The sequence below is a fragment of the Pseudophryne corroboree genome, chromosome 2, assembly GCF_028390025.1.
Source record: "Pseudophryne corroboree isolate aPseCor3 chromosome 2, aPseCor3.hap2, whole genome shotgun sequence".
Classification (NCBI taxonomy): Eukaryota; Metazoa; Chordata; class Amphibia; order Anura; family Myobatrachidae; genus Pseudophryne; species Pseudophryne corroboree.
Window position 1 is genome coordinate 839,397,176 of NC_086445.1, and position 25,749 is coordinate 839,422,924.

General features: G+C 44.5%; 1 protein-coding gene across 5 annotated transcripts in view; it reads left to right on the top strand.

Annotated features, from left to right (window-relative positions):
- The window catches only part of CNKSR2 (connector enhancer of kinase suppressor of Ras 2), an 805,595-nt gene that overhangs the window by 441,888 nt on the left and 337,958 nt on the right, over nucleotides 1-25,749 (top strand). For all 5 annotated transcript variants that reach the window (XM_063955759.1, XM_063955760.1, XM_063955761.1 and 2 more), the window contains one exon: nucleotides 21,311-21,522. In XM_063955759.1, coding sequence (XP_063811829.1) covers nucleotides 21,311-21,522 — 212 coding nt within the window. The remainder of the gene's footprint in view (nucleotides 1-21,310; nucleotides 21,523-25,749) is intronic.

Sequence of the window (25,749 nt, forward strand, 5' to 3'; positions counted from 1 at the left end):
ACACAGGGTCTGAGCGCAGTGACCACCCTTTCTTTCTATATAGACTGTGAATGTACAGTGCATCTGGAAAGTGTTCACAGGGCTGGACTGTTTCCACATTTTGTTATGTTATAGCCTTATTCCAAAATGGAATAAATTAATTTTTTCCCTCAAAATTCTACCCACAATACCCCATAATGACAATAGCGATTTTTGCTAATTTATTAAAAATAAAAAACTAAGAAATCTCATGTACATAAGTATTCACAGCCTTTGCTCAATACTTTGTTGATGCAGCTTTGGCAGCAATTACAGCCTCAAGTCTTTTTGAATATAATGCCACAAGCTTGGCACACCTATCTTTGAGCAGTTTTGCCCATTTCTTTGCAGCACCTCTCAAGCTCCATCAGGTTGGATGGGAAGCGTCGGTGCATAGCCATTTTCAGATCTCTCCTGAGATGTTCAATCGGATTCAAGTCAGGGCTCTGGCTGGACCACTCAAGGACATTCACAGAGTTGTCCTGAAACCACTCCTTTGACATCTTGGCTGTGTGCTTAGGGTCGTTGTCCTGCTGAAAGATGAACGGCCGCCCCAGTCTAAGGTCAAGAGCGCTCTGAAGCTGGTTTTAATCTAGGATGTCTCTGTACATTGCTGCATTCATCTTTCCCTCTATCCTGACTAGTCTCCCAGTTCCTGCCACTAAGCATGATGCTACCACCACCATGCTTCGCTGCAGGGATGGTATTGGCCTGGTGATGAGCGGTGCCTGGTTTCCTCCAAACATGACACCTGGTCTCATCAGACCAAATAATTTTGTTTCTCATGGTCTGAGAGTCCTTCAGTTGCATTTTGGCACACACCAGGCGGGCTGCCATGTGCTTTTTACTAAGGAGTGGCTTCCATCTGGCCACTCTATCATACAGGCCTGATTGGTGTATTGCTGCAGAGATGGTTGTCCTTCTGGAAGGTTCTCTTCTCTTTACAGATGAATGCTGTAGCTCTGACAGATTGATCATCGGGTCACCTCCCTGATTAGGGCCCTTCTCCCCAGATCGCTCAGTTTAGATGTCCGGACATCTCTAGGAAGAGTCCTGGTTATTCCGAACTTCTTCCATTTACGGCCACTGTGCTCATTGGGACCTTCAAAGCAGTCTCAGAGATCTTGTGCCTCAAGATAATACTGTCTCAGAGATCTACAGACAATTCCTTTGACTTCATGCTTGGTTTGTGCTCAGACATGCACTATCAAGTATGGGACCTTATATAGACAGGTGTGTGCCTTTCCAAATCATGTCCAATGACACTGAATTTACCACAGGTGGACTCCAATTAAGCTGTAGGAACAGGATGCACCTCAGCTCAATTTTGAGCTTCATGGCAAAAGCTGTGAATACTTATGTACATGTGATTTCTTAAGTTTTTTATTTCTCCTGCAGGGTCCACAGTTTATCCACAGGATAACATTGGGATATGAGGTAGTGTCAGCGGAATGGCACCAATCGATTAAAGCTTTCGGCCTCATAAAATGCAACGGGCCAGTCTCCTATATCCCCGCCTCCTGGCTCAGGAAATTCAGTATTTTGTTTGGTGTGGCAAGAGCTGGACCATAGTCATGGGGCTGCTGTTTTTTTTGCGTACATAAGCTTTTTATTATTTTATTTTTATAGCCTTATTCGTTTTGAGCGATCTTTCTAAAAAGCATCTTATACGCACCTTAGAAAGAGTCGCTCCAACAACTCTCCGCCGGCTTGCGACGAAGCTTACCCACATGGACAGTGCTGTTTCGGTGGGCGTCTGTGTGGATGTACTAGCAAGTCCAGCTGACGTTACCAGTCTGTGGCCGGAGCAGGTTGGGAAGGTAAGGCATCGGTTCCGCTTAGCGGGTAAGACTCGAGACACAGCCGCACTGTTTTCGGGAGACTACCGAACAGTCGCTGACATTGCTGCCACCTTAGATGCACCAGTGCTAGGCCTCAGGGATCATAGGCTCCAGGGGTTAGTGTGAGGCCACAATCCCTGGGGTTGATGTCAGCAGTGGGGAGTAAGAAGCTCCCCTGGTTGTCCCTTCCCCCGGTTCATGACCAGTTTCCTACGAGTTTCCCGCCATGAACTGATTTGCCGCTTCCGTCTGAGACGCTAGATAATAATTAGGCGGCTGTGTCACTGGTGCATCTGTGTTCACTTGGGTGTCTGTGTTCACTATTAGCGTCTGGATACACTCAGCATTTGCTAGTGTATTGATCGATCCTGGAAGCGGGGTTAAGTCTCCCTGTATCCCGCTCTCCTGAGGCAGGTGATACAGCACTGAGTCTCACTCTCTACCTACCATTGCGGTACGAGTAGTTGTATAAGTGCCTGTTGCATATGAGTCTTGTACACGTTTTTTGCTTTTTATTTCGCCTGTGCAACTGAATACGTTAAAAGTCCTGTATAAGGTAATGCAGAAATATGTTTTTCCTACATACCTGAAATGTATCTGTAGTTAAATATGTGGTCATATTGCTAATATATACTAATTTATAACAATGTAACTGATTGCTAGTATGGCTGCTGACTTTTACTGTGTTTCTGTCGGTTCTGCTTTCTCATATATCTGATCCTCAATGCTGGTGGAAGGCAGGGAGGGATCAGATTGTATATCACTTTAGCAAGCTTAAAGTGAATACGGTCACAAATTGTGTAGTTCACACCAGACAGGTGTGTTATTTGTTTATCATGTCAAAGAGAGACAAGGGTGAGGAGGATACACTCCACAGCTGTTCACACATTGATATCATGTTTGTCATGCAAAGCAGGGTTAACCTCTCAAGATCTGGTTCAAAATGGATTATGTGCAAATTGTTATAGCTTCTATCAAAGACTCCTTAATATGCCATGGCAGGCCCAGGTTCAGGCAGAAACTCCAGGGGCATCATTTGCACAAAAATTATCTAATATAGCTGAGCGAATAGTGCCTGCTCCAGTACCAGATAAAGGTTACCCTATTAACCCTTACGTGCAACATTCCCCCTGGGTTATGACATTGAGTCAGGAAGCTACAGCCTTTCAACAAAAACATGCTGAAAGGCCTTTGGAAATTAAATCACACAGACATGAAACATGACACAATACACACATGTTATGGAAGGGGACATTTCAGAGGATGATTCCTCAGATTCTGGGTCTGCATACAGAGATGAGGACGAAGGTCCCAGCTCGGAAGATATACCTGAGCTAGTTAATGCTATGAAAGCCATTCTATCCTTAAAGGAGGAAGCAGAGCCTTTGTTAAAATCCAAGGCACCTGTGTTTAAACTTCCCAAAACGGTCATGATTGAATTTCCGGAGTCAGAGCAGGTGACGGAAATCACGCAAGAGGCTTAGCTTACACACGGTAAGAAGTTCAGAATTCCTAAAAAAATAGAATTCTCATTATCCTCTTCCAGTTGGGAATTGCTTGAAAAGGGAGGTTGCTCACAAAATAGATAGGCATGTAATTCAACTAGTGTGTAAATCTACATTACCTCTGCCTTCAACATCTTTAAATGATGTAACGGATAGGAAAATAGATGGTTTTCTAAAAACTGTTTTTTTCATGTCAGGGGCAGTTGTGAGGCCGGCCATGGCCACAGCATGGATGGCGAAAGCAGTGGCGGCCTGGGCTGATGTATTGAAAGATGATCTTTTCTTGGCTACTAGAGCAAAAGTTCCATATTGCACATATTAAACAGGCAGCTATTTTTATGGAAGGTACTAGAGTCTGCCTTTTACTGGAGATATTCTTTTTGGTAAAGAATTAAACAATATTCTGGAGTCTGAAGCATACTCTAAGATAGTGAAATCTCCTTCAGTTTACAAGTTTAAACCTAAGTTTCCAGCTTTTCGGTCCTTTCGAGCCCTAGTAAAAGCGAAAGGAAAGGGTTACGGCAAACAGTCCCAATCGGATAAGTCTGGCCAGACTAAAAAGCATTGGGCTACCAGAGGACCTGCTTCCAAACCAGAAGATAAGCCATTAGCTGATGGAACGGGCCTCCACCTTGGGGATCCCAAGTTGGGAGGCCGATTTCTTCTTTTGGCATAGAACTGGCAGCAGTCCACCACAGATGCCTGGGTGCAAGAAGCGGTATCTCACGGTTATGCGTTTGCCTTCAAGAAACACCCTCTGCAAATATATTTTTGTACCAGCCCATCTTCAGTCGAAACGAATGCCAGGGCTTTACGAGAGGCAGTTCAGAAGTTGTTATAATCAGGGGTGATAGTGCCGGTCCCTCCTGCACAGCAGGGACAAGGTTTCTATTCTAACCTGTTTCTAGTACAGAAACCGAATGGGTCATACCGGCCCATTCTCAATCTCAAAACTCTGAACAGATACATTTGGGTGCCTAGTTCCATTATCTTGGCCATGGAGCCGGGGAATTTTATGGTATCTCTAGATATCCAGGATGTTTATCTACATGTACCTATAGCACCGTCCCATCAGTGCTATCTGAGGTTTGCTATCCTCTGGCAACATTTTTTATAGTTTCAGGCCCTACCAATTGGACTGACAACAGCTCCAAGAGTGATAACCAATATTATGGTGGTGATGGCGGCCTATCTCCATCGTCAGGGGATAAGAATTTTCCTATACCTGGATGACTTTTTAATCCTGTCTCATTCCCAGGAAACTCTCCAGGGCCATCTGCAATTGACAATAGCCTGTTTACAAAACCACGGCTTGCTCATAAATTGGGCAAAGTCATCCCTGGTTCCGTCACATCACATGATGCACCTGGGGGCTGTATTGGATTCCAGGCTTCAGAGAGTTTTTCTACCTCTGAACAGAATATCCACAATACAGACAAGGATTCAGAAGCTACTACACAGTCGAAGAGTATACATTTATGCAGCAATGCAAGTGCTGGGATCTATGGCGTCAACATTTGACATGATGGAATATGCTCAATTCCACTCGAGGCACCTTCAACTTTTGATTCTTTCCAGATGGAATGAACTACATCCTCAGGAAGTACGGACGTCATTAGCCTGGTGGCTACAGACATCCCATCTGGACAAAGGAAGACCCTTTTGGATCTCAGCTCAGAGTGGGAGATTCTGACAATGGACGCCAGTCTTCAGGGTTGGGGAGCAGTGTCAGAAAAGTGTTGCATCCAGGGGCAGTGGATCAAGGAAGAAAGTTGCCTGCCGATAAATATATTGGAACTTCGGGCCATATACATGGCACTCAGGCAAAGGATATACTTCAAGGAAAACCGGTTCAGATTCACTCGGACAATGAAACAGCACTAGCGTACCTCAGTCATCAGGGAGGAACTCGCAAACAAAAGGCAATGAAAGAGGTAAGCCGCACATTAAGGTGTGCAGAACTTCATCATCCAGCCTTGACTGCAGTGTTCGTTCCAGGAGTCCTAAACTGGGAAGCTGATTTTCTCAGTTGACGCGCCATTCATGCATACGAATGGGCTTTACACCCAGAGGTCTTCCAGATTCTGGTAAACAAGTGGGGACTACTGGAGACAAACCTAATGGTTTCTTGTCAGAACAACATAATTCCCGCATACGGGTCAAGGACAAAAGATCCCAAAGCGACCTTCGTGGATGTTCTGTCAGTGAGATGGGACTTTCGTCAGGCCTATGTGTTTCCACCAATCACCCTGTTGCCCAGGGTGATTTGAAAAGTCAAACAGAAAAAGGGAGCTGAAATTGGTACAGTGCAGAGGCTGTCGGTGGATACTCCGTTTCTACTCCCTCAACGTCCAGATCTACTGTCTCAGGGTCCTTGTTATTACAAGCATCTGGATCCACTGTCTTTAACGGCGTGACTCTTGAGACTTCCATCCTGAAACAAAAGGATTTTCACAACAGGCAATTCAAACAATGTTTAGAGCAAGGAAACCATCCTCTGCTCGCATTTATTACCAAATATGGCATGCTTATATTCGGTATCCGGTCTCTAGGTTGACCATACGTAGGTCGACCACTATTGGTCGGCAGTAAGTAGGTCGTCATGGTTTCTAGGTCGACATGTTCTAGGGCGACATGAGTTTTTCAATTTTTTTTCTTCATTTTTTTGAACTTTTTCATACTTTACGATCCACATGGACTACAATTGGGAATGGTAGCCTTGCCCGAATCATGACAAGCGTAGCGAGCCATGCAAGGGGACATGGTGCACTAATTGGGGATCTCTGTAACTGTACCGAAAAATGAAACCAAAAAAAGTGCAAAAACTCATGTCGACCTTGTCATGTCAACCTACTATATGTCGACCTAGAGTCCCTGCCAACCTAGAAACCATGTCGACCTACTTACTGTCGACCAATAGTGGTCGACCTAGACACTGTCAACCTAAGTGTGGTCGATCTTGCATACCACACCCCTTATATTCAATGGTGCAGTGCCAGGACGCTTGACCCTAGGTCTTTCAGAGTTCCTTTCAGGTTTCAGCATTGACTGTATGTTTTCAAAAGAAAATTGCTAACCTACAGGATGTGCGCACTTTTTTCCAAGGAATGCTTCACATCCAACCTCCTGTTTTTCCTCCTACAGCTCCTTGGGATCTAAATTTAGTCCTAAAGGCGCTTCAAGATGCCCCATTTGAACCACTGAGTCAAGTGGATCTTAAATGGTTGACAGCTAAGGTTCTCTTTCTACTGGCTATTGCTTCAACTAGAAGAGCCTCAGATTTAGGGGCATTATTATGTCGCCCTCCTTATCTGATTTTTCATCCAGATAGAGCAGTTCTCAGACCAAGTCTGGATATCTTCCTAAAATGGTCTCCGAGTTCCACCTTAACGAAGAAATTGTAGTACCGGCTTTCCAAGGTCCGGATCTTTCTGCGGGAGATGCATCATTGGATGTAGTCTGTGCTTTAAGGATCTACGTGGATCGTAGCAGTGCCATCAAAAAGACAGATACTCTCTTCGTTCTCTACACATTTCACAAGAGAGGATGGCCTGCTGAATTGCCTGAGCCAGGAGGCGGGGGTATAGGAGACTGGCCCGTTGCATTCTGGGAGGCCGAAAGCTTTGATCGATTGGTGCCATTCCGCTGACACTACCTCATATCCCAGTGTTATCTTGTGGATACTGTAGATTTCAGAGAATCTGAAATAGAGTTATCGATGGTAAGTCTACCATAACTACATATTTTATATACATTTGCAAAAATAAAAAAATAAAAACTTTTTCACATTGTCATTATGGGATATTGTGTGTAGGATTTTAAGGGGAAAAATTAATTTATTCCATTTTGGAATAAAGCTGTAACATAACAAAATGTGGAAAAAGTGAAGCTCTGTGAATACTTTACGGATGCATTGTAGGGCCATAAAATGTGTTCATTGGGCTTGCGTTTTCAGCCTTTTCCAACTCCCAGTACACTGAAAGAGATGCTAATATTGTCAAGACACAGGGCACATTTTTTGTTTTTAAGGAGAGATTGTGCCCCCAATTTACATTATTGCCCGAGTTTACCCAGCTGACCAGCTTTTACCTCTCTTATGTTCCGATATCTCCTAGTTGGCAGTGTGGATAGGAGAATGGGCAGCAAAGGTAAGGATAGTGGGCCAGTGAAAGGAGAGTTGGCAGGATGGATAGGTTAGGTGCCAGGACAGGAGAGATAGCTGTAGGGAAAGGAGAGTGAGCAGTTGGGGCAGGTACCTATTATGGCATTTGAATGATCTTTGTCTTGGGCTCTGCAATGACAGGGCCAACCCCTTCAGGCCCCATTAGGAACCACCACTAAGTGTCCACATACCGTCGGGCAGGCTGCTCCATCTTCCCGAAAGTTGTTCTTCCAGTAGGACTGATTACAGCTGCTAGCTACCATGTTTGGATACTCATGATTTAGAGTGACAAGAAAAAATAACTCAGCTTTCGTATTCTTTCGGTCTGAAAGACATGGGACACCTGTACAAGTGTGATGGACTTTGCATGACAAGAAGGCAAAATGCTTTGTGTGCAGCAGCTAACAATTAACAAGACACAAGACAATTAACTTTGGCAACAACTATGGGCTTCTTATTGTGACTAAACAGATACAGAGCTTGATTTAGAGGTGGACACAAACCACAGACAATGCTGAGCAGTTCAGTGATTATTTGCTCCTGCACATGGGCAAAATATTCTGGAATCCCCTATGGTGTATGCGTTAACCTGAGTGTCCGAACTAGGGAGGCCAATCCCGGGCCGTTTTTTTAATCCCGGGATTTGGGGTTGAAAAATGCTCAATCCCGGGATTCCCGGGATCTCTGGGATTGAGTTGGTCAATGAAAATATTATTTATTCTGTGCTTTTTCTAAGATAAAAATGAATAACCAGTACAAATAAAAAGGTGTGAAAATGACTTGCATTTATTAACATTATAAAAATGGAAAATACAAGTATTAAATCCTTAAAAGGCAAACTTAAATTATTCAAGTATCAACAGAATGGTGAATGGACCTTGAGCTAAGTCGGACTATTAAATATCTAAATCAGACACTCAATGAGCATAGCAGCAAGTGTTACAGGCTGTTATTATTTTATTATTATCCTTAATTTATATGGCGCCACAAGGGTTCCGTAGTGCCCAATTACAGAGTACATAAACAAAATAATAAAAACAGGAAAAAGTACAGGGTATATAAACATAGCTACAGCAGCAGACGACACTGACATCAGTATCAGGGTGGCAGAAAACCTTGGAATTTGGTGCCCTCGACGATGGTTTAAGTAAGAGAAGGATAAGCACATGAGGGTTGAGGGCCCTGTTCTTGAGAGCCCTGTTCTTGAGAGCTTACATTCTAAAGGATATAGGGGGTCATTCCGAGTTGATCGTAGCTGTGCTAAATTTAGCACAGCTACGATCATCTTACCTGACATGTGGGGGGACGCCCAGCACAGGGCTAGTCTGCCCCGCATGTCAGTGCCGCCCCCCCCTCCCCCGCACAAATACAAAAGCATCGCGGCAATGCTTTTGTATTTCTGGAGTAACTCCCGGCCACACAGCCGCCGTAGCCCGTCCCTCCAACGGTCCGGCAACGCCTGTGTTGGCAGGACTGCGCCCCCTAAACGGCGGCTTAGCGCCGCCATTCATCCCTCTCCCGCCCAGCGACCACCTCTGTCTCAGAGGCGATCGCTAGACAACGATGACTGCCATACGCCGGCGCATGCGCAGTTCCGACCCGATCGCTGCGACAAACTGCAGCGAGCGATCGGGTCGGAATGACCCACATAGGGCAGATGTACTAAGCCTTAGAGAGTAATAATATGGAGAGAGATGAAGTAACAGCCAATCAGCTCCTAGCTGCCATTTTTCAAACACAGCCTGTAACATGGCAGTTAGGAGCTGATTGGCTGGTACTTTATAGCTGTCCACTCTCTCCAAGTCTTATTACATCTGCCCCTATTTTCCTTTAAAAGTCAAACTTACCAGAATGGCGTGGACCCACACTACGTGGCCTGAGTCTATTACCATCTGGCAGTCAGCACTCCAGGCTGTCACTGAGTCAGCAGCACACAATACAGTATTATTATCTATTAAACACACTACAAGAAAAAAAAAAAAATCTTTTGTGGCTCCTGGGCCCTGGCAAGGCCCCATTACCACAGGAATAACATAACATTTATGGACCAGCAGCATAGATCCACAGAAAAGTAATAACTTTTCAAAGACCCACGGCCGTGCCCCAACAACATCACAGAATAAAACAACATTTATGACCCAGTGCAGCACAGGTCTATACAAAAATATAAAACTATTAATATTTTTTTTTCCTGTGGGCATGTGTTGGGCCATGAATGATATTTTATTCCTGTGGTGTTGGGGCTCAGACCGGGGCCCCAACACCACAGGTATTAAAAAAAAAAAAAAGCATGGCCCAACAAAGGCCCAAAGAAAAAAAATAAAATTTTCATGGTCTCAGCCAGGCCCCAACAGTGCCCACAGGAATAAATTAACATTCATAGCCCACCCTGGCCCCAGACCTCCACAGGAATAAAATAACTTTCAGGGCCCCCAACCGCCCCTACACACCACAGGAATCAAGTGAAATATACATAATCATGCCCAGCCCCAAAGAAAAACAAAATAAAATTGTCATGCTGCACCATTGCACCCCCCTGGAATAAAATAATTTCACTGACTTACCCTCTTCCAGTGTAACTCCAGTGACATCTTTTTTTTCCAAAAGAGCAGGAATAGTGGGGTGCCCACAGTGTGGTGCAAGCAGGACCCAGGCAGCAGGCACTGTCTCACTGAACGTGGGGGTGTGCGGTGTGGCGCTGGGCACTGCAGGCAGCAGCAGGGATCCCTCCTCCTCCCATCCCTCATGGTCCCGACTCCATCCAATCTATAGCCCCCAGTCCAGGGCCGGCCAACCCAATACTGATGAGCCCTATTCTCGCGCCTCAGTGCGGGGCAGCAGTGCACAAATGGCTGGCATGACTGAAGGGGCGTCCTGGCGTGGGGCTGTGCTGTGCAGATGGCGGGATGGTAATTATTTATGGGCATCCCGGCATGGGGCTGTGTGCGCAGTGACCTCTGACATCACATGGCGCCGCACACAGCCGGCCAGCTTCTGAGTGGTCAAGGTGCTCAGCGCTGCCCGGCAGAAAGAAAAACCACACATGCGCAGCTCAGTCCCGAAATCCCGGGATTGGAAACCCAGCAATTTTGGCCACAAATTCCAGGATCCCACCAATCCCGATCCCGGGATTGGCCACCCTAGTGCGAATATATGCATTATTGTGTACAGAAGAGCTGGTAATAGAACTGGATAGGCAAAGTGATGGGTGTTCCAGGACAGCTTCTAGAAGGTGACCTGAATGTATCGCAGAAAATTTGCCAAGTGGGCGTGTCGCTGACATGGCACTGCAAGTGGGTTGTGTTCTCAGATGCATAAACATTTCCACAGAGGCCTTGTTGAGACGGAGACATAGGCAGGTGAAGTGTCGATGGTGAACATGATAGTGCAAGGATGGTGGACTGTCTCGAACCATCAGCGGCGCTACTGCATGCAGAGGTGCAGAAAATCGGTGTCTTGGGGCTTGCACATTCCGGCGCACGATAGTGCAGAATGGAAAGGATAAAGCTAGCATTTGCATATTATCACACCCACAAATCTGGCAAAGGGTTATAGTGTAGTGCTGCAGCGCACATCTCTGAATAAGGCTAAAAGAGATTAGGGGTACTGTGGTTGGAAGTGCTTTAATATTTTTGGAATAATATCACTGGATAATTTTGATAAAATTAAACATTCTTTAATAAAGAAACATATTGTATTTCGTCAATTTGTCATTCCCTGCAATTTAGAGAATGGTTTTATACATGAATGAAAAGTATGATTGAATCATTTAGTCGTAGTCCTTCATTGAGATTTGGGGTACATTTGCCCTTCTGAAATTGGATTTTGTAGCCTTTTTTCTCTGGGACGCTGATAGCAATGAGATTACTTCTTAAATCAGGCACGTACAACACATCTTGGATATCTGTAACAACTATCTCACCTCCAATTCTTAAATGTTCTGTAATGTTCTGTAATTGTTTCAGTAAGGGCCTTATTTCCAATCCCCATAACTGTAGTGGGAACACACGGTGTTAAAGAATTGAACCAATGCTTAGTGCAATTGAAATGTCTAGTGGCCCACGAGTCCATGTACCGCAATCCTTCCTGTGACTGTTACATTCAGTGGTGACTCGTTTGGCTTGTCACACTGCTTCTGTGCACCACTGGAATTTCTCATTCTGCAATCTAAGCTTTATGTCCTATCTTGTGACATACAAAACACTTGAATTTGTGCTGTCTGGTCTTTGTGCTCTTTGTGATCAAGGCAGAACCATCAGCTATGGTCTTGACGGGAATACGTTCTTGGAACTTCAGCAACTTGGCTCTTACAATCTCTGTTGTCAGTTTAGTGTAATTTGACTCTAATGCAACCACTAAAAAAATCAAATTCTGGCATCAGATTCTGTAACATAGCCATTGCAACTTCTTCCTCATCCACCTGTGCCCCCACAGATGTCAACTGCTGAGCTATCGACAATAACTTATCAATGTAATCTTTCATGTCTTTGCAGGCACTCAGTTTCGTTCCATATAGCATGTGTCTTAAACTTATCCTTCTCATTAGACCTTCATCTTCATATGCATTTTGCAGGGCTGTCTACATGTCCTTAGCTGACACTTTCCCACTGACTATTGAATAGACATGCTGCTCTACAGCTAAACCTATCGTCGCGATGGCTCTGTCAACGTCATCTGGGTTTGGACCTGCTCCCGGGTCTATAGTAACCTTCCACAACTTTTCCCGCTTAAGCTGCATCTCCATGGTAAACTTCCATGTAGCATAGTTCTCTGAACCTTTTAGCTTAGCAAAGTTCATGCTGTGTCCTGTGTTGTACATCCTTTTTGTACTTGTATAAAATGTCACTTTAAACTCTGTCACTGTGATTATTCAAAAGCACTTAGGGGGTTAATCTTCAAGTACACGCGGGCCTGGACCCATAACCTGTTGGCAGAGTGTACTGGGCTATCTGGTGCAGTGACGTCAGTCGACACACTTGATGACTTAAACAGTAATGCAGGTTTATTTAGTGTACACAGGTGACTCAGATGTAATACTGATAGAGTAATCAGGAGCCCATATATCATACAAGATAACAGCATTAGGTAGTGGTACTTATCAGGAGATGTCTATGGTGGTTAAGCATGGAGGACTGCACAGCCGTGCAGTCTGACTCCCACTGTAGAGAAGATAATGCATGCACTTGAAATACAGTGAGTCTCTGTAGCTGAGATCTGCTCCCAGTCTCAGCACTGCACACTTGTACACCAGGACTCTGTCTCTCAGTCTCCGTGTGTGTGTCACACTCTCCTCTGAGATGGAGGAACAGGAACTTCATATAACTCTACCTCCGAGTGACTCCTGGCACTAGAGGTCTAACACTAGGAGATGCAACCGTAGACTGGTACACAGAAGGAGACAGGTACAGAGTGCGCCATATACTAATAGCAATTAGGGTTAGCCTGTAGTTTGTATTGGAGTTAAGCTGTAGTTAGGGTTAGTTTGGGCAAAAATATCAGTGTCAATATTGTCTGTCAACATTCACAGTGTTGACATAATGTCAGTGTTGACAAAGGGAATATTGACATTCTGAACACATATTATGTACAGTATGTTCTAGATGTCGTCATATCATCAGACAATCTAGACAATCTGTTTGTCTTTTCTGATCAGGGGGAGCATGGTTATCATTATAGAGACCCTCACATGTAATTTCCATGGTATAGTGCAGGGGTGGGGAACCTTTTTTCTACCAAGGGCCATTTGGATATTTTTTAAATCCTTCGGGGGCCATACAAAAATTATCAACTTAATAATTAGCCTGCCCCCAGTAGTTATGCCCCAAGTCAGTAGTTATGCCCCCAGTAGATATACCCCCAGTCAGTTGTTATGCCCCAGTAGATATGTCCCCAGTACATATGCCCCCAGTCACTTGTTATGCACCATTAGATATGACCCCAGTCACTTGTTATGCCCCATTAAATATGGCCATTATATATGCCCCCTAGTAGCGCCGCTTACACACACACACACACACACACACACACACACACACACACACTAAAAGAACAAAAAACACAATACTTTCCAGCCCTGCTCCTGCTTCCAGACCATTGTTCTCTGCCTGGCCGCCTGCTCCTCAGAACTATGGGAGAGACGTCATGACATCTCTCCCATAGCACTGCACAGCCACACAAGCACACTGCCAGAGCCGTAAACCGGAGCTCAGGAGTGAGCTCCTGCTGAGGGGAAGAAGCCGGGCGCCCGCTAGTAACAAAATCTCAGCGTGCGCCCGGCATCTCCCTCAGTTAGGTGAGCGTGGCCGAGCCGGATCAAGTGGCTCTGGGGGCCTTATACGGCCCCCGGGCCTGAGGTTCCCCATCCCTGGTATAGTGGAACCATCCCGGGTTCTCACCTCTGATCTGGACTTGCATCTGGGAAAGGGGGCACACTGATTCATTTTTAACTATTTGTGAGGGTTACCACTGCCTAGAACACAAATGGTTGCTGTATCAGTCATTTAGAATAAAATTAAATTTCATCATTCTTTATTATCGGCAGCATCTGTCATTCATTCAGTCTATTCAGTGCATATTGACAATGATTCAAAAGCAGAAACCATTGTGTGAGCCTTGTTATTGCAAATAAAATTCATCAAAGAATGGTGCTTAACGTTAACATTGTGCGTGGAGAAAACATGCTGCATAGGCTATCTAATTGTAGCAGATTTGCTCAGCGTTTAAACGGATGTAGTATGTTATGCCGGTGGTCAGGATCCCGGCGCCCAGCATAGCTGGGCGAGCGGAAATGGGCCCCTTGCGGGCTCACCACGCTGCAGGCACGGTGGCGCGCTACACGCACCACGCTATTTATTCGCCCTCCAGGGGGGGTCGTGGACCCCCAAGAGGGAGAATAGTTGTCGATATGCCGGGTGTCGGTATACTGTGCGCCGGGATCCCAACAACCCGCATACTGAATACCACCCGTTTAAACTTACGCTATAGTAATACAAAGGTTCTCAATCACAAAATTATCAGATTAGATTTCTGTATTGTATTGCAGATACATCTGACTTTCTGGTCAATCAGAATTCTATAAATAAAATAAACTTCCCTATCATTTAATGTAGTGATGGCAGAAATTGCCTCCACAGTAAAAGAAACACTTAACACATACTGTACTGCTGATATTTCAGTGGACAGCATGGCATTTATTAATGAGCATACATAAACACCTGAAGTTGGCTAAACATTGGTGCAGATGGATGGGATTAAGGCTGTTCTTTCACCTTTATGCAAATATTAACAAGATGGTGATGTGTTTGTATAGAACAAATGGTAAAGGACCTTTCCAACTCCAGCAAGGCTCCCACTTTAGATTACTGGGCCTAATTCAGATCTGATCGTAGATGCATACCTCCCAACATGACCCTCTCCAGGAGGGACAGAATGCTCTGCTCCTGGACTTCTCCCGTAATGTATGATTGCCATCACCTGTGAAACACCTTTCTTATACATTAACCTGTTCAATACAGGTGACGGCAATCACAAATTAAGAAAAAAGTCCAGAAGAGGTATGTAGATGTGCTAAATTTAGCACTACTACGATCAGTTTCTCTGACGTGGGGGGGACGCCCAGCACAGTGCTAGTCCACCCCGCATGTCAGGTGCAAGCGGCGATGCTTTTGCACCTGCTGAGTAGCTCCCTGCCAGCGCAGCTCCTGCGCGCTGGCAGGGTGCTACCCGCCACACCCCGAGGTCGCAGTGGCTGCATGTGATGTCACGCAGTCGCCGTGGTCCACCCCCGCAACGGTCCGGACATGCTTGCGTTGTCCGGACCCCGCCAACGGCATTCTAACATTGTTGGCACGCCCCCTCCCGCTCCGCGACTGCAGGCAGAGGCGATCGCATCCCTGAGATGCTTTTAGCATCTCACCGGGCTCCCGGTGTGTGCGTGCACACTCCACAAAGGAATTCAGACTGCGATCGCTGCAGCATCTGAATTACACCCACTCTCATGTATCACCTTGTACATGCTATTCTGCAACTTTGGAACAGATTTAACGAGTGATAATCTTTTTATCACTAGTTACGAATGATGGTGCTCCAACCAATCAGCTCCTACTTGTCATGCGTTTGAAAAATGGTACTTAGGAGCTGATTGACTGAAGCACAATTTAGCATTCGGAACGAGAGATAACAAGAATATCACTCTTTGATAAATCTGCCCCATTCTTAGTTTCTAGCATTTTGTGTGTTTTTTTTAAACATATATTTATATTATTATCTAAGTGAGTTTTTTATATCCCAGGTTGATACCATACAAAGCGGGTATATATAAATAAATAGGTGAAAAACACAGAAGCAAATGCACTGTATTAAAAGTTGCGAATTTGAATATGCAGTCCAATAAGTAAAAGTAATTTGAAGGTGGATATACCCATTTAATGTTGTGTTGCTAACCAGTACTTGGTCAGTAAAATGGCCATTGCAATGTATACTGGACCAAGGTGGATTGTTTTTATTTAACAACTGAAATTTTTTATTTTTGTAGAATTTAGAATTTTTTATAATTGGCAAAAAAAATTGCACTGCATCAGGAAACTATTTGTTTAAAATGTGGTTAATGGATCCCCCATTGCCTGTTCAATTAGCCCTGCTAGCCGGCACTTATCTAGGATTATTATGCTTCGCATGCCTTCGTCCGGAATTTAACAGATACCACTTGTTGTCACCTGGAAACGGTTCCTTTTTTGGCACAAAAAAAAAAACAAAACAAAAAAAGCTATAATTGGATAGCCTGATAATGACCATCGGGCTAAAGCCGCGAAAATAGCCCATTTGTTTTTCGGCCAAAATAGCACTGATAATTGGAGACCCCCCTTACCCTGATGCAGTAAATCTAGGAAGGTTGATGTGTTTTTTGTTTTTTGTCCATTCCTCTAAGTGTACCATGTAGACATGGGCTATTTTTATTATCTTCTATTTTCTAGATAACTAAATTAATGAAAGACAAGCAGCTCTGGGGGAAAAAGGTCATTTATTTAATTGATTCAAATTATTAATCATAATTTCAGGGGGGTTTAATCGTCCCAAATGTTCCTCAACTTTCTTCCAATCAACAAAAGTGTTCCAAACAACCATACTAACAAAAGCACCATTTCAACTCTTGTTAATAATGAGCATTATTGATACTTATAACAGGGCCGAAACTAGGATTTTTGTCACCCGGGGCAAGGTAGTCATTTTTTTTTACTATAAATAAATAAAAAAATTAAACAATTTAAAATAAATAAATAAATGAATAAAAATATTATATATATATATATCTCTTTCAGAACTTTACCTGAAAAATTGCCTTTTCTAACATAAATTTCATATCCATCCCCCTCCCATACTTAATCAAGGGGCAGCATGTATATATATATATACACAAATACATACACGTATATGGCACTGTCATAACTGTAAAATTACGATAGATAGATAGATAGATAGATAGATAGATAGATAGATAGATAGATAGATAGATAGATAGACCTTCATATCCCTCTCAGCTCTCACATCACTCACCATCTCATGGAGCTGCTGTAGTACACAAGTAGTGGTGAGGACTTGGAGCTGCTGCAACTTTCTGTCAGCCATCAGTGCTGATTGCCGGGAAGGAAACAGCTGTATCCATCCAGACCCCGCCAGACACCCGCAGCCCACCCCGGCGTATTCAAAGACACATCACCCCCTCACTGCTGCTGCTGCTGCTGAGTGTCTTCAATCGCTCCCGGCCAGGACACTGCTGACTAATTAACTCAGGAGCAGCAGCGAGGAGGTGATGTGTCTCTATGCCGCCAGCACAGCGCTGCTGAAATACAACTCTCCCCTCTTCCTGCTTCCCCGAGCCGCGCACAGCACACAGGAAATTGAAAGTAAACTACAGCTCCCGAGGGCTGCTGGGAGCTGTAGTTTATTTTCAGTCTAATCACAGAACTCCGGCGGCTCTAAGCTGCTACCATTGGCGCATAGGGAGAGGGTGTTAGGGGGTCTTGGCGCCCCCTCCAATCCGGCGCCCAGGTCGCCTGCCCCCCTAGCCCCCCCCTAGTTTCGGCCCTGCTTATAACTAAGCCCAGGATTCTTAGGGTCTAACCTATTCCAATCATTTTCCATTACACTCAAAATTTCAGTTTCCTTTTATGTTTTATATACCAGGGAATAACATAGTTAATTTCTACAGGACCTAACAAGACCTAATCTGGTTCTTCGTACCAAAAATGACCTATTTTGACTGCTAGAACATAAAAAGACCTAATTCTGTTACTTAAGTTGAAACTATAAAAATGTACTGTGGAATTGTATAGAATGAGTAGTTTTCATATGTAATCCGTACACTTGCATCCGTGATCCATTCGTTTCTAAGGGAAAGCTGCGGCTGTGAATGGATCGCAGCCTCCCCTGACATAGCACATCGCGGGAGCAAACGTTTCATACATAATGATATGTTGCATGGTTTTGTTTTACGTTCATACAATGTATAGATTCCTAAACTGAAATTTTTAAAACCTATAAAATCCTAAAACATGGATTGAAAATACTTAATATTTGTTTTTTAGATACAGGTTGAGTATCCCATATCCAAATATTCCAAAATACGGAATATTCCGAAATATGGAATTGTTTTAGTTAAACCCTTTGGTTTCTGATGGCTCAATGTACACAAACTTTGTAATACACAAAGTTATTAAAAATATTGTATTAAATTAGAGATGTGCACCGGAAATTTTTCGGGTTTTGTGTTTAGGTTTTGGATTCGGTTCCGCAGCCGTGTTTTGGATTCGGACGCGTTTTGCCAAAACATCCCTGAAAATTTTTTGTCGGATTCGGGTGTGTTTTGGATTCGGGTGTTTTTTTTACAAAAAACCCTCAAAAACCGCTTAAATCATAGAATGTGGGGGTCATTTTGATCCCATAGTATTATTAACCTCAATAACCATAATTTACACTCCTTTTCAGTCTATTCTGAACACCTCACATCTCACAATATTATTTTTAGTCCTAAAATTTGCACCGAGGTCGCTGGATGGCTAAGCTAAGCGACACAAGTGGCCGACACAAACACCTGGCCCATCTAGGAGTGGCACTGCAGTGTCAGGCAGGATGGCACTTCAAAAAAATAGTCCCCAAACAGCACATGATGCAAAGAAAAAAAGAGGCGCACCAAGGTCGCTGTGTGACTAAGCTAAGCGACACAAGTGGCCGACACAAACACCTGGCCCATCTAGGAGTGGCGCTGCAGTGTCAGACAGGATGGCACTTAAAAAAAATAGTCCCCAAACAGCACATGTTGCAAAGAAAAAAAGAGGCGCAATGAGGTAGCTGTGTGACTAAGCTAAGCGACCCAAGTGGCCGACACAAACACCTGGCCCATCTAGGAGTGGCACTGCAGTTTTCTAGCGAGAGGATGAGTGCTTCCATCCTCATGTGAAGCTGAACCACTAGCCATGAACATAGGCCAGGGCCTCAGCCGTTCCTTGCCACTCCGTGTCGTAAATGGCATATTGGCAAGTTTACGCTTCTCATCAGACGCTTTCAATTTTGATTTTTGGGTCATTTTACTGAACATTTGTTTTTTTGATTTTACATGCTCTCTACTATGACATTGGGCATCGGCCTTGGCAGACGACGTTGATGGCATTTCATCGTCTCGGCCATGACTAGTGGCAGCAGCTTCAGCACGAGGTGGAAGTGGATCTTGATCTTTCCCTATTTTAACCTCCACATTTTTGTTCTCCATTTTTTAATGTGTGGAATTATATGCCAGTATCAATAGCAATGGCCTACTACTATATATACTGCGCACAACTGAAATGCACCACAGGTATGGATAGATAGTATACTTGACGACACAGAGGTAGGTAGAGCAGTGGCCTTCCGTACCATACTGCTATATATACTGGTGGTCACTGGTCAGCAAAACTCTGCACTGTACTCCTCCTATATAATATACTGGTGGTCCCCAGTACCCACAATAAAGCAGTGTGAGCACAGATATATGCAGCACACTGAGCACAGATATGGAGCGTTTTTCAGGCAGACAACGTATACTGGTGGTCACTGGTCTGCAAAACTCTGCACTGTACTCCTCCTATATAATATAATGGTGGTCCCCAGTACCCACAGTTTGAGCACAGATATATGCAGCACACTGAGCACAGATATGGAGCGTTTTTCAGGCAGACAACGTATACTGGTGGTCACTGGTCAGCAAAACTCTGCACTGTACTCCTCCTATATAATACTGCTGGTCCCCAGTCCCCACAATAAAGCAGTGTGAGCACAGATATATGCAGCACACTGAGCACAGATATGGAGTGTTTTTCAGGCAGAGAACGGATAAAACTGGTGGTCACTGATCAGCAAAACTCTGCACTGTACTCCTCCTATATAATACAGCTGTTCCCCAGTCCCCACAATTAAGCAATAAGCACAAACGGAGAGGACGCCAGCCACGTCCTCTCCCTAACATTTCCAATGCACGAGTGAAAATGGCGGCGACGCGCGGCTCCTTATATAGAATCCGAATCTCGCGATAATCCGACAGCGGGATGATGACGTTCGGGCGCACTCGGATTAACCGAGCCATACAGGAGAATCCGAGTAGGCCTCGGACCCGTGTAAAATTGGTGAAGTTCGGGGGGGGTTCGGTTTCCGAGGAACCGAACCCGCTCATCACTATATTAAATGACCTTCGGGCTGTGTGTATAAGGTGTATATGAAACATAAATGAATTGTGTGAAAGTACACACACTTTGTTTAATGCACAACGTTATTAAAAATATTGGCTAAAATTACCTTCAGGCTGTGTGTATAAGGTCTATATGAAACAAATGCATTCTGTGCTTAGACTTTCTCATATCGCCATGATATCTCATTATGGTATGCAATTATTCCAAAATACGGAAAAATCCGATATCCAAAATACTTCTGGTCCCAAGCCTTTTGGATAAGGCAGAGGTTCTCAAACTCGGTCCTCGGGGGCCCACACAGTGCATGTTTTGCAGGTCTCCTCTCAGAATCGCAAGTGAAATAATTAGCTCCACCTGTGGACCTTTTAAAATGTGTCAGTGAGTAATTAATACACCTGTGCACCTGCTGGGTTACCTGCAAAACATGCACTGTGTGGGCTCCCGAGGACCGAGTTTGAGAACCTCTGGGATAAGGGATACTCAACCTGTATTACAATTCCTGGGCCTACTTATAACCAGGAATGCATTCAGATTGGAGAGTTCTCTCTTTGGGGAATATCCAATTAGCCCCGGTAATTTACCAGGGCTAATTGTCCCGCCAGGGGCTATCTAATTAGCCCCGATAAGCCGGCACGTGCCGCGGCTTATCTGGGATTTTGTTTCACCTGCCTCCGGCAGGCGAAGCAGAATCCCTGGAAACAGGGCTGTTTCACACAAAAACACACATGTTTCACTGAACCTGTGTGTTTTCAGGAGAAAGTTTTTTTTGTTTTGTTTTTTACAGGCGATCAATCTGGATAGCCTGTAAAAAAAAAAATCAAAAAAAATCTATGAAACATCGGGAAAAAGTCAGAAAAACGGACGAAAGCGGACGTTTTTCGGACCTGATCTTTTACAGGGGATAATTAGATACCCCCCTTTAAGTAAAAAGAAATGTAATACTGCGTCACTTTTTACTTAGTATCTATGTCTTATTTGTCAAATTTCTGACTACTGTACTGCTTTTTTTCAGTTTTAAAGTATTTTGCATTTATTAACTTAAGTATTTTCTTTTTTTGTTTTATTAAGAGATGAGAAAGGAAACTTGCCATGTGAGGATGTGAGCCGACACATCGTTGGAAAACCAGTGTCACAGGGATCAGAGTCTCCAAACTCTTTTCTGGACCAAGAGTATAGCAAGCGATTCAACGTTGTAGAAGAAGACGCAGTTTTGTATTGCTATGAATATGACAAGGGAAGGAACAGCATGCAAGGTCGGAGGGAAAGCACTCCTACATATGGTAACCACTGTCTATAACAAGATAGCTTGTAGAGCTTGGATTATTATTTTATTTTATTTTATTATGGTGTTGTTTGGTATTCTTATATTTGTCAATGTTTAAAATACAAAGTACTAGAATATAGACCAGCACTAATAATCGTAATGAACACACCAATATGGTTTAAATGAAAACAGGACTGAGCGAATATATTCATAGAAATATTTATATTTATAATAAATATTTATATAAGTAATGTTACACTAACAATAAAAATGTATCACACATATGAATAAATAAAAATATTAATAAATGTGTATATATATGTATATACATCATACCTCCCAACATGACCCCCTTCAGGAGGGACACAATGCTCTGCTTCTGAACTTTTCTCTTAATTTATGATTGTTAACATGTGTTTGAATAGGTGAATTGATAAGAAAGGTGTTTCACTACAGGTTCTGGAAATCAAAAAGTAAGTGGGTAGTCTAGGAACAGAGCATTCTGTCCCTCCTGTAGAGGGTCATGTTGGGAGGTATGCTATTTATATACAGGTTGAGTACGCATTTTCCTCAATAAAAACAGGCGTTGCTGGGCTTTTTTAACAACACATCGTGTTGTTTAAGAAAGCGGGAGCCCTAAATCAGTGTCTTGCTTAGGGGCCCCATGAGGTCTAAATCTGCCATTGGGTACTATTACTAAACATATATTGTGTGTTTGCTTGGACTGGTGATTATGATTTACCTGGGTATGGAGTCCTCCGTGATTCAGTGCAGAGCAAACCGGAGAGTCGGTGCTGGCACTGTATCTAATGAGAGTCCTTCCACGTGACAAAAGGTGGGCAGAGTATGCAGTGGTAGTATTGCTGGCACTAATGTACACTTACCTAGCATACGTTTACATGACAGCTATGGTATAAAAATAGTAAAAGCAAAACTGAATGGTCTTCGATGGATTAATTTCAATGTGAATTAAGATACCAGGGACTTCAGATATAACACATGGCTAAAAGGAGATACAGTAAGTAGGCAATAGTTACATGTCAGTCAACTATAAGCAGCATGTAATAATCATTTTATATAAATTCAAGAAGAGGAATAAAAAACACATTGGCAAACCATAAGTATCGCATAATCAGAGAAAACAGGCAAGACTATATTGTTCACTAAGACCCGGTCTCTCGATGTTCCCGTTTTTCCCCCTCATTTTTGAAAGCATATTAAATATTTCTCTTACGTCCTAGAGGATGCTGGGGACTCCGCAAGGACCATGGGGTATTGACGGGCTCCGCAGGAGATAGGGCACCTAAAAAGAACTTTGACTATGGGTGTGCACTGGCTCCTCCCTCTATGCCCCTCCTCCAGACCTCAGTTAGATTCTGTGCCCAGAGGAGAAAGGGTACAATGCAGAGAGCTCTCCAGAGTTTTTTGTTTTGAAGAATTTGTTAGGTTTTTTATTTTTAGGGAGTCCCGTTGGCAACAGGCTCCCTGCATCGTGGGACTGAGGAGAGAGAAGCAGAGCTGGCTTGTCAAGTTGGGCACTGTTTCTAAGGCTACTGGACACCATTAGCTCCAGAGGGAGTCGGAACACAGGTCTCACCTGGGGTTCGTCCCGGAGCCGCGCCGCCGTCCTCCTCACAGATGCCGAAGATAGAAGCCAGGTGAGTGTGAGAAGGCAAAGAAGACATCAGGCGGCAGAAGACATCAGATCTTCATGCTGCGCGCCATTGCTTCCAGTACACACACACAAGCAGGCACTGAAGGGTGCAGGGCGCAGCGGGGGGCGCCCTGGGCAGCAAGTTTCCTCATTTTTTGGCAATATAAAGCAGGATTAGGCTGTGGTACAGTAAATCCTAAAATCCACCACCATTTTTTATATAGCATTACTAGGACCGAAGCCCGCCGTCGGGTGGGCGGGGCTTGATCCTCAGCACTAACCAGCGCCATTTTCTCCACAGAAACTGCATGAGATACGCTGGCTCCCTGATCTCTCCCCTGCTGAACTTCACAGGCTGGAAAAAAGAGGAGGGGGGCACTTTGGCGACGCAGTGAGTGGGAATTGAGGTTATATATATAAAAAGTGCTATCTGGTCATATATATTCCAGTGTTTTTAAGCGCTGGGTGTGTGCTGGCATACTCTCTCTCTGTCTCTCCTAAGGGCCTGGTTGGGGTTTTGTCCCCTTATAGGTTAATCCCTGTGTGTGTGGGGTGTCGGTACGTGTGTGTCGACATGTCTGAGGCGGAAGGCTTCTCCAAGGAGGAGGTGGAGCAAATGAGTGGTGTGTCCCCGTCGGTTGTGCCGACTCAGGATTGGATGGACATGTGGCATATGTTGAATGCAAGTGTGGCATCTTTACATAAAAGGCTTGATAAGGCTGAATTAGGGGGGACATCAGGGGGTCAATCCTCGGATTGGACCGACTCACAGGGCCCGTCGGGGTCTCAAAAGCGTCCCTTAACACAAGACACTACTACCGACACGGATTCTGATTCCAGTGTCGACTATGACGAAGTAAAATTGCACCCTAGGGTGACGAAAACCATTCAGTGTATGATTGTGGCAATAAGGGATGTGTTGCATATTGAGGATGAACCCTCGGTCCCCGACACAAGGGTACACATGTTTAAGGGAAAGAAACAGATTATTAATTTTCCCACATCTCATGAATTAAATGATTTCTTTGGAAAAGCTTGGGAGACTCCGGAAAAGAGACTGCAGATCCCCAAAAGAATTTATATGGCATACCCCTTCCCTAAACAGGACAGGGAGATTTGGGAATCACCCCCCACTGTGGACAAGGCCCTGATGCGCTTGTCCAAGAAAGTGGCGCTACCGTCTCCTGACACAGCGGCCCTTAAGGACCCTGCAGATCGCAGGCAAGAAACTACCTTAAAGTGTATTTATTCTCATACGGGTGCTGTGCTAAGACCGACAATTGCGTCGGCATGGGTGTGTAGCGCAATTGCAGCTTGGACAGATGAGCTGACAGATCACTTTGATAATATGGATAAGGATACTATGGCCCTCATTCCGAGTTGATCGGTCGCAAGGCGAATTTAGCAGAGTTACACACGCTAAGCCGCCGCCTACTGGGAGTGAATCTTAGCTTCTTAAAATTGCGACCGATGTATGCGCAATATTGCGATTACTAACTACTTAGCAGTTTCAGAGTAGCTCCAGACTTACTCTGCCTGTGCGATCAGTTCAGTGCTTGTCGTTCCTGGTTGACGTCACAAACACACCCAGCGTTCGCCCAGGCACTCCCACCGTTTCTCCAGCCACTCCTGCGTTTTTTCCGGAAACGGTAGCGTTTTCAGCCACACGCCCCTGAAACGCTGTGTTTCCGCCCAGTAACACCCATTTCCTGTCAATCACATTACGATCGCCGGAGCGAAGAAAACGCCGTGAGTAAAAATACTTTCTTCATAGTAAAGTTACTTGGCGCAGTCGCAGTGCGAACTTTGCGCATGCGTACTAAGCGGATTTTCACTGCGATGCGATGAAAAATACCGAGCGAACAACTCGGAATGAGGGCCTATATTCTTAACTCTAGCCCATATAAAAGACGCAGTCTTATTTATGAGGGATGCTCAAAGGGACATTGGATTGCTAGCTTCTAGGGCCAATGCCATGTCTATCTCGGCGAGAAGATCCTTATGGACTCGCCAATGGATGGGTGATGCGGATTCCAAAAAACATATGGAAGTACTACCCTATAAGGGAGATGTATAATTTGGGGATGGGTTGACGGACCTGGTTTCCACAGCTACAGCAGGTAAATCAAATTTTTTACCATATATTCCCCAACAGCAAAAGAAAGTACCACCCTATCAGATGCAGTCCTTTCGGTCGCACAAGTCCAGAAGAGGTCGGGGATCCTCTTTCCTTGCCAGAGGTAAGGGCAGAGGCAAAAAAGCACCTGCTTCGGCAGGTGCCCAGGAACAAAAGTCCTTCCCGGCTGCTCCAAAACCCACAGCATGACGCTGGGGCTCCCCTGAGGGAGTCCGCACCGGTGGGGGCACATCTTCGACTTTTTAGTCAGGCCTGGGTCAGATCAGACCTGAATCCCTGGGTGTTGGAAATAGTTTCCCAGGGTTACAAACTGGAATTCGAGGAGGTGCCCCCGCGCCGATTTTTCAAATCTGCCCTACCAGCTTCCACATCGGAAAGGGATGTAGTGTTAGCTGCAATTCAAACGCTGTGTATACAGCAAGTGATAATCAAGGTTCCCCTGCACCAGCAGG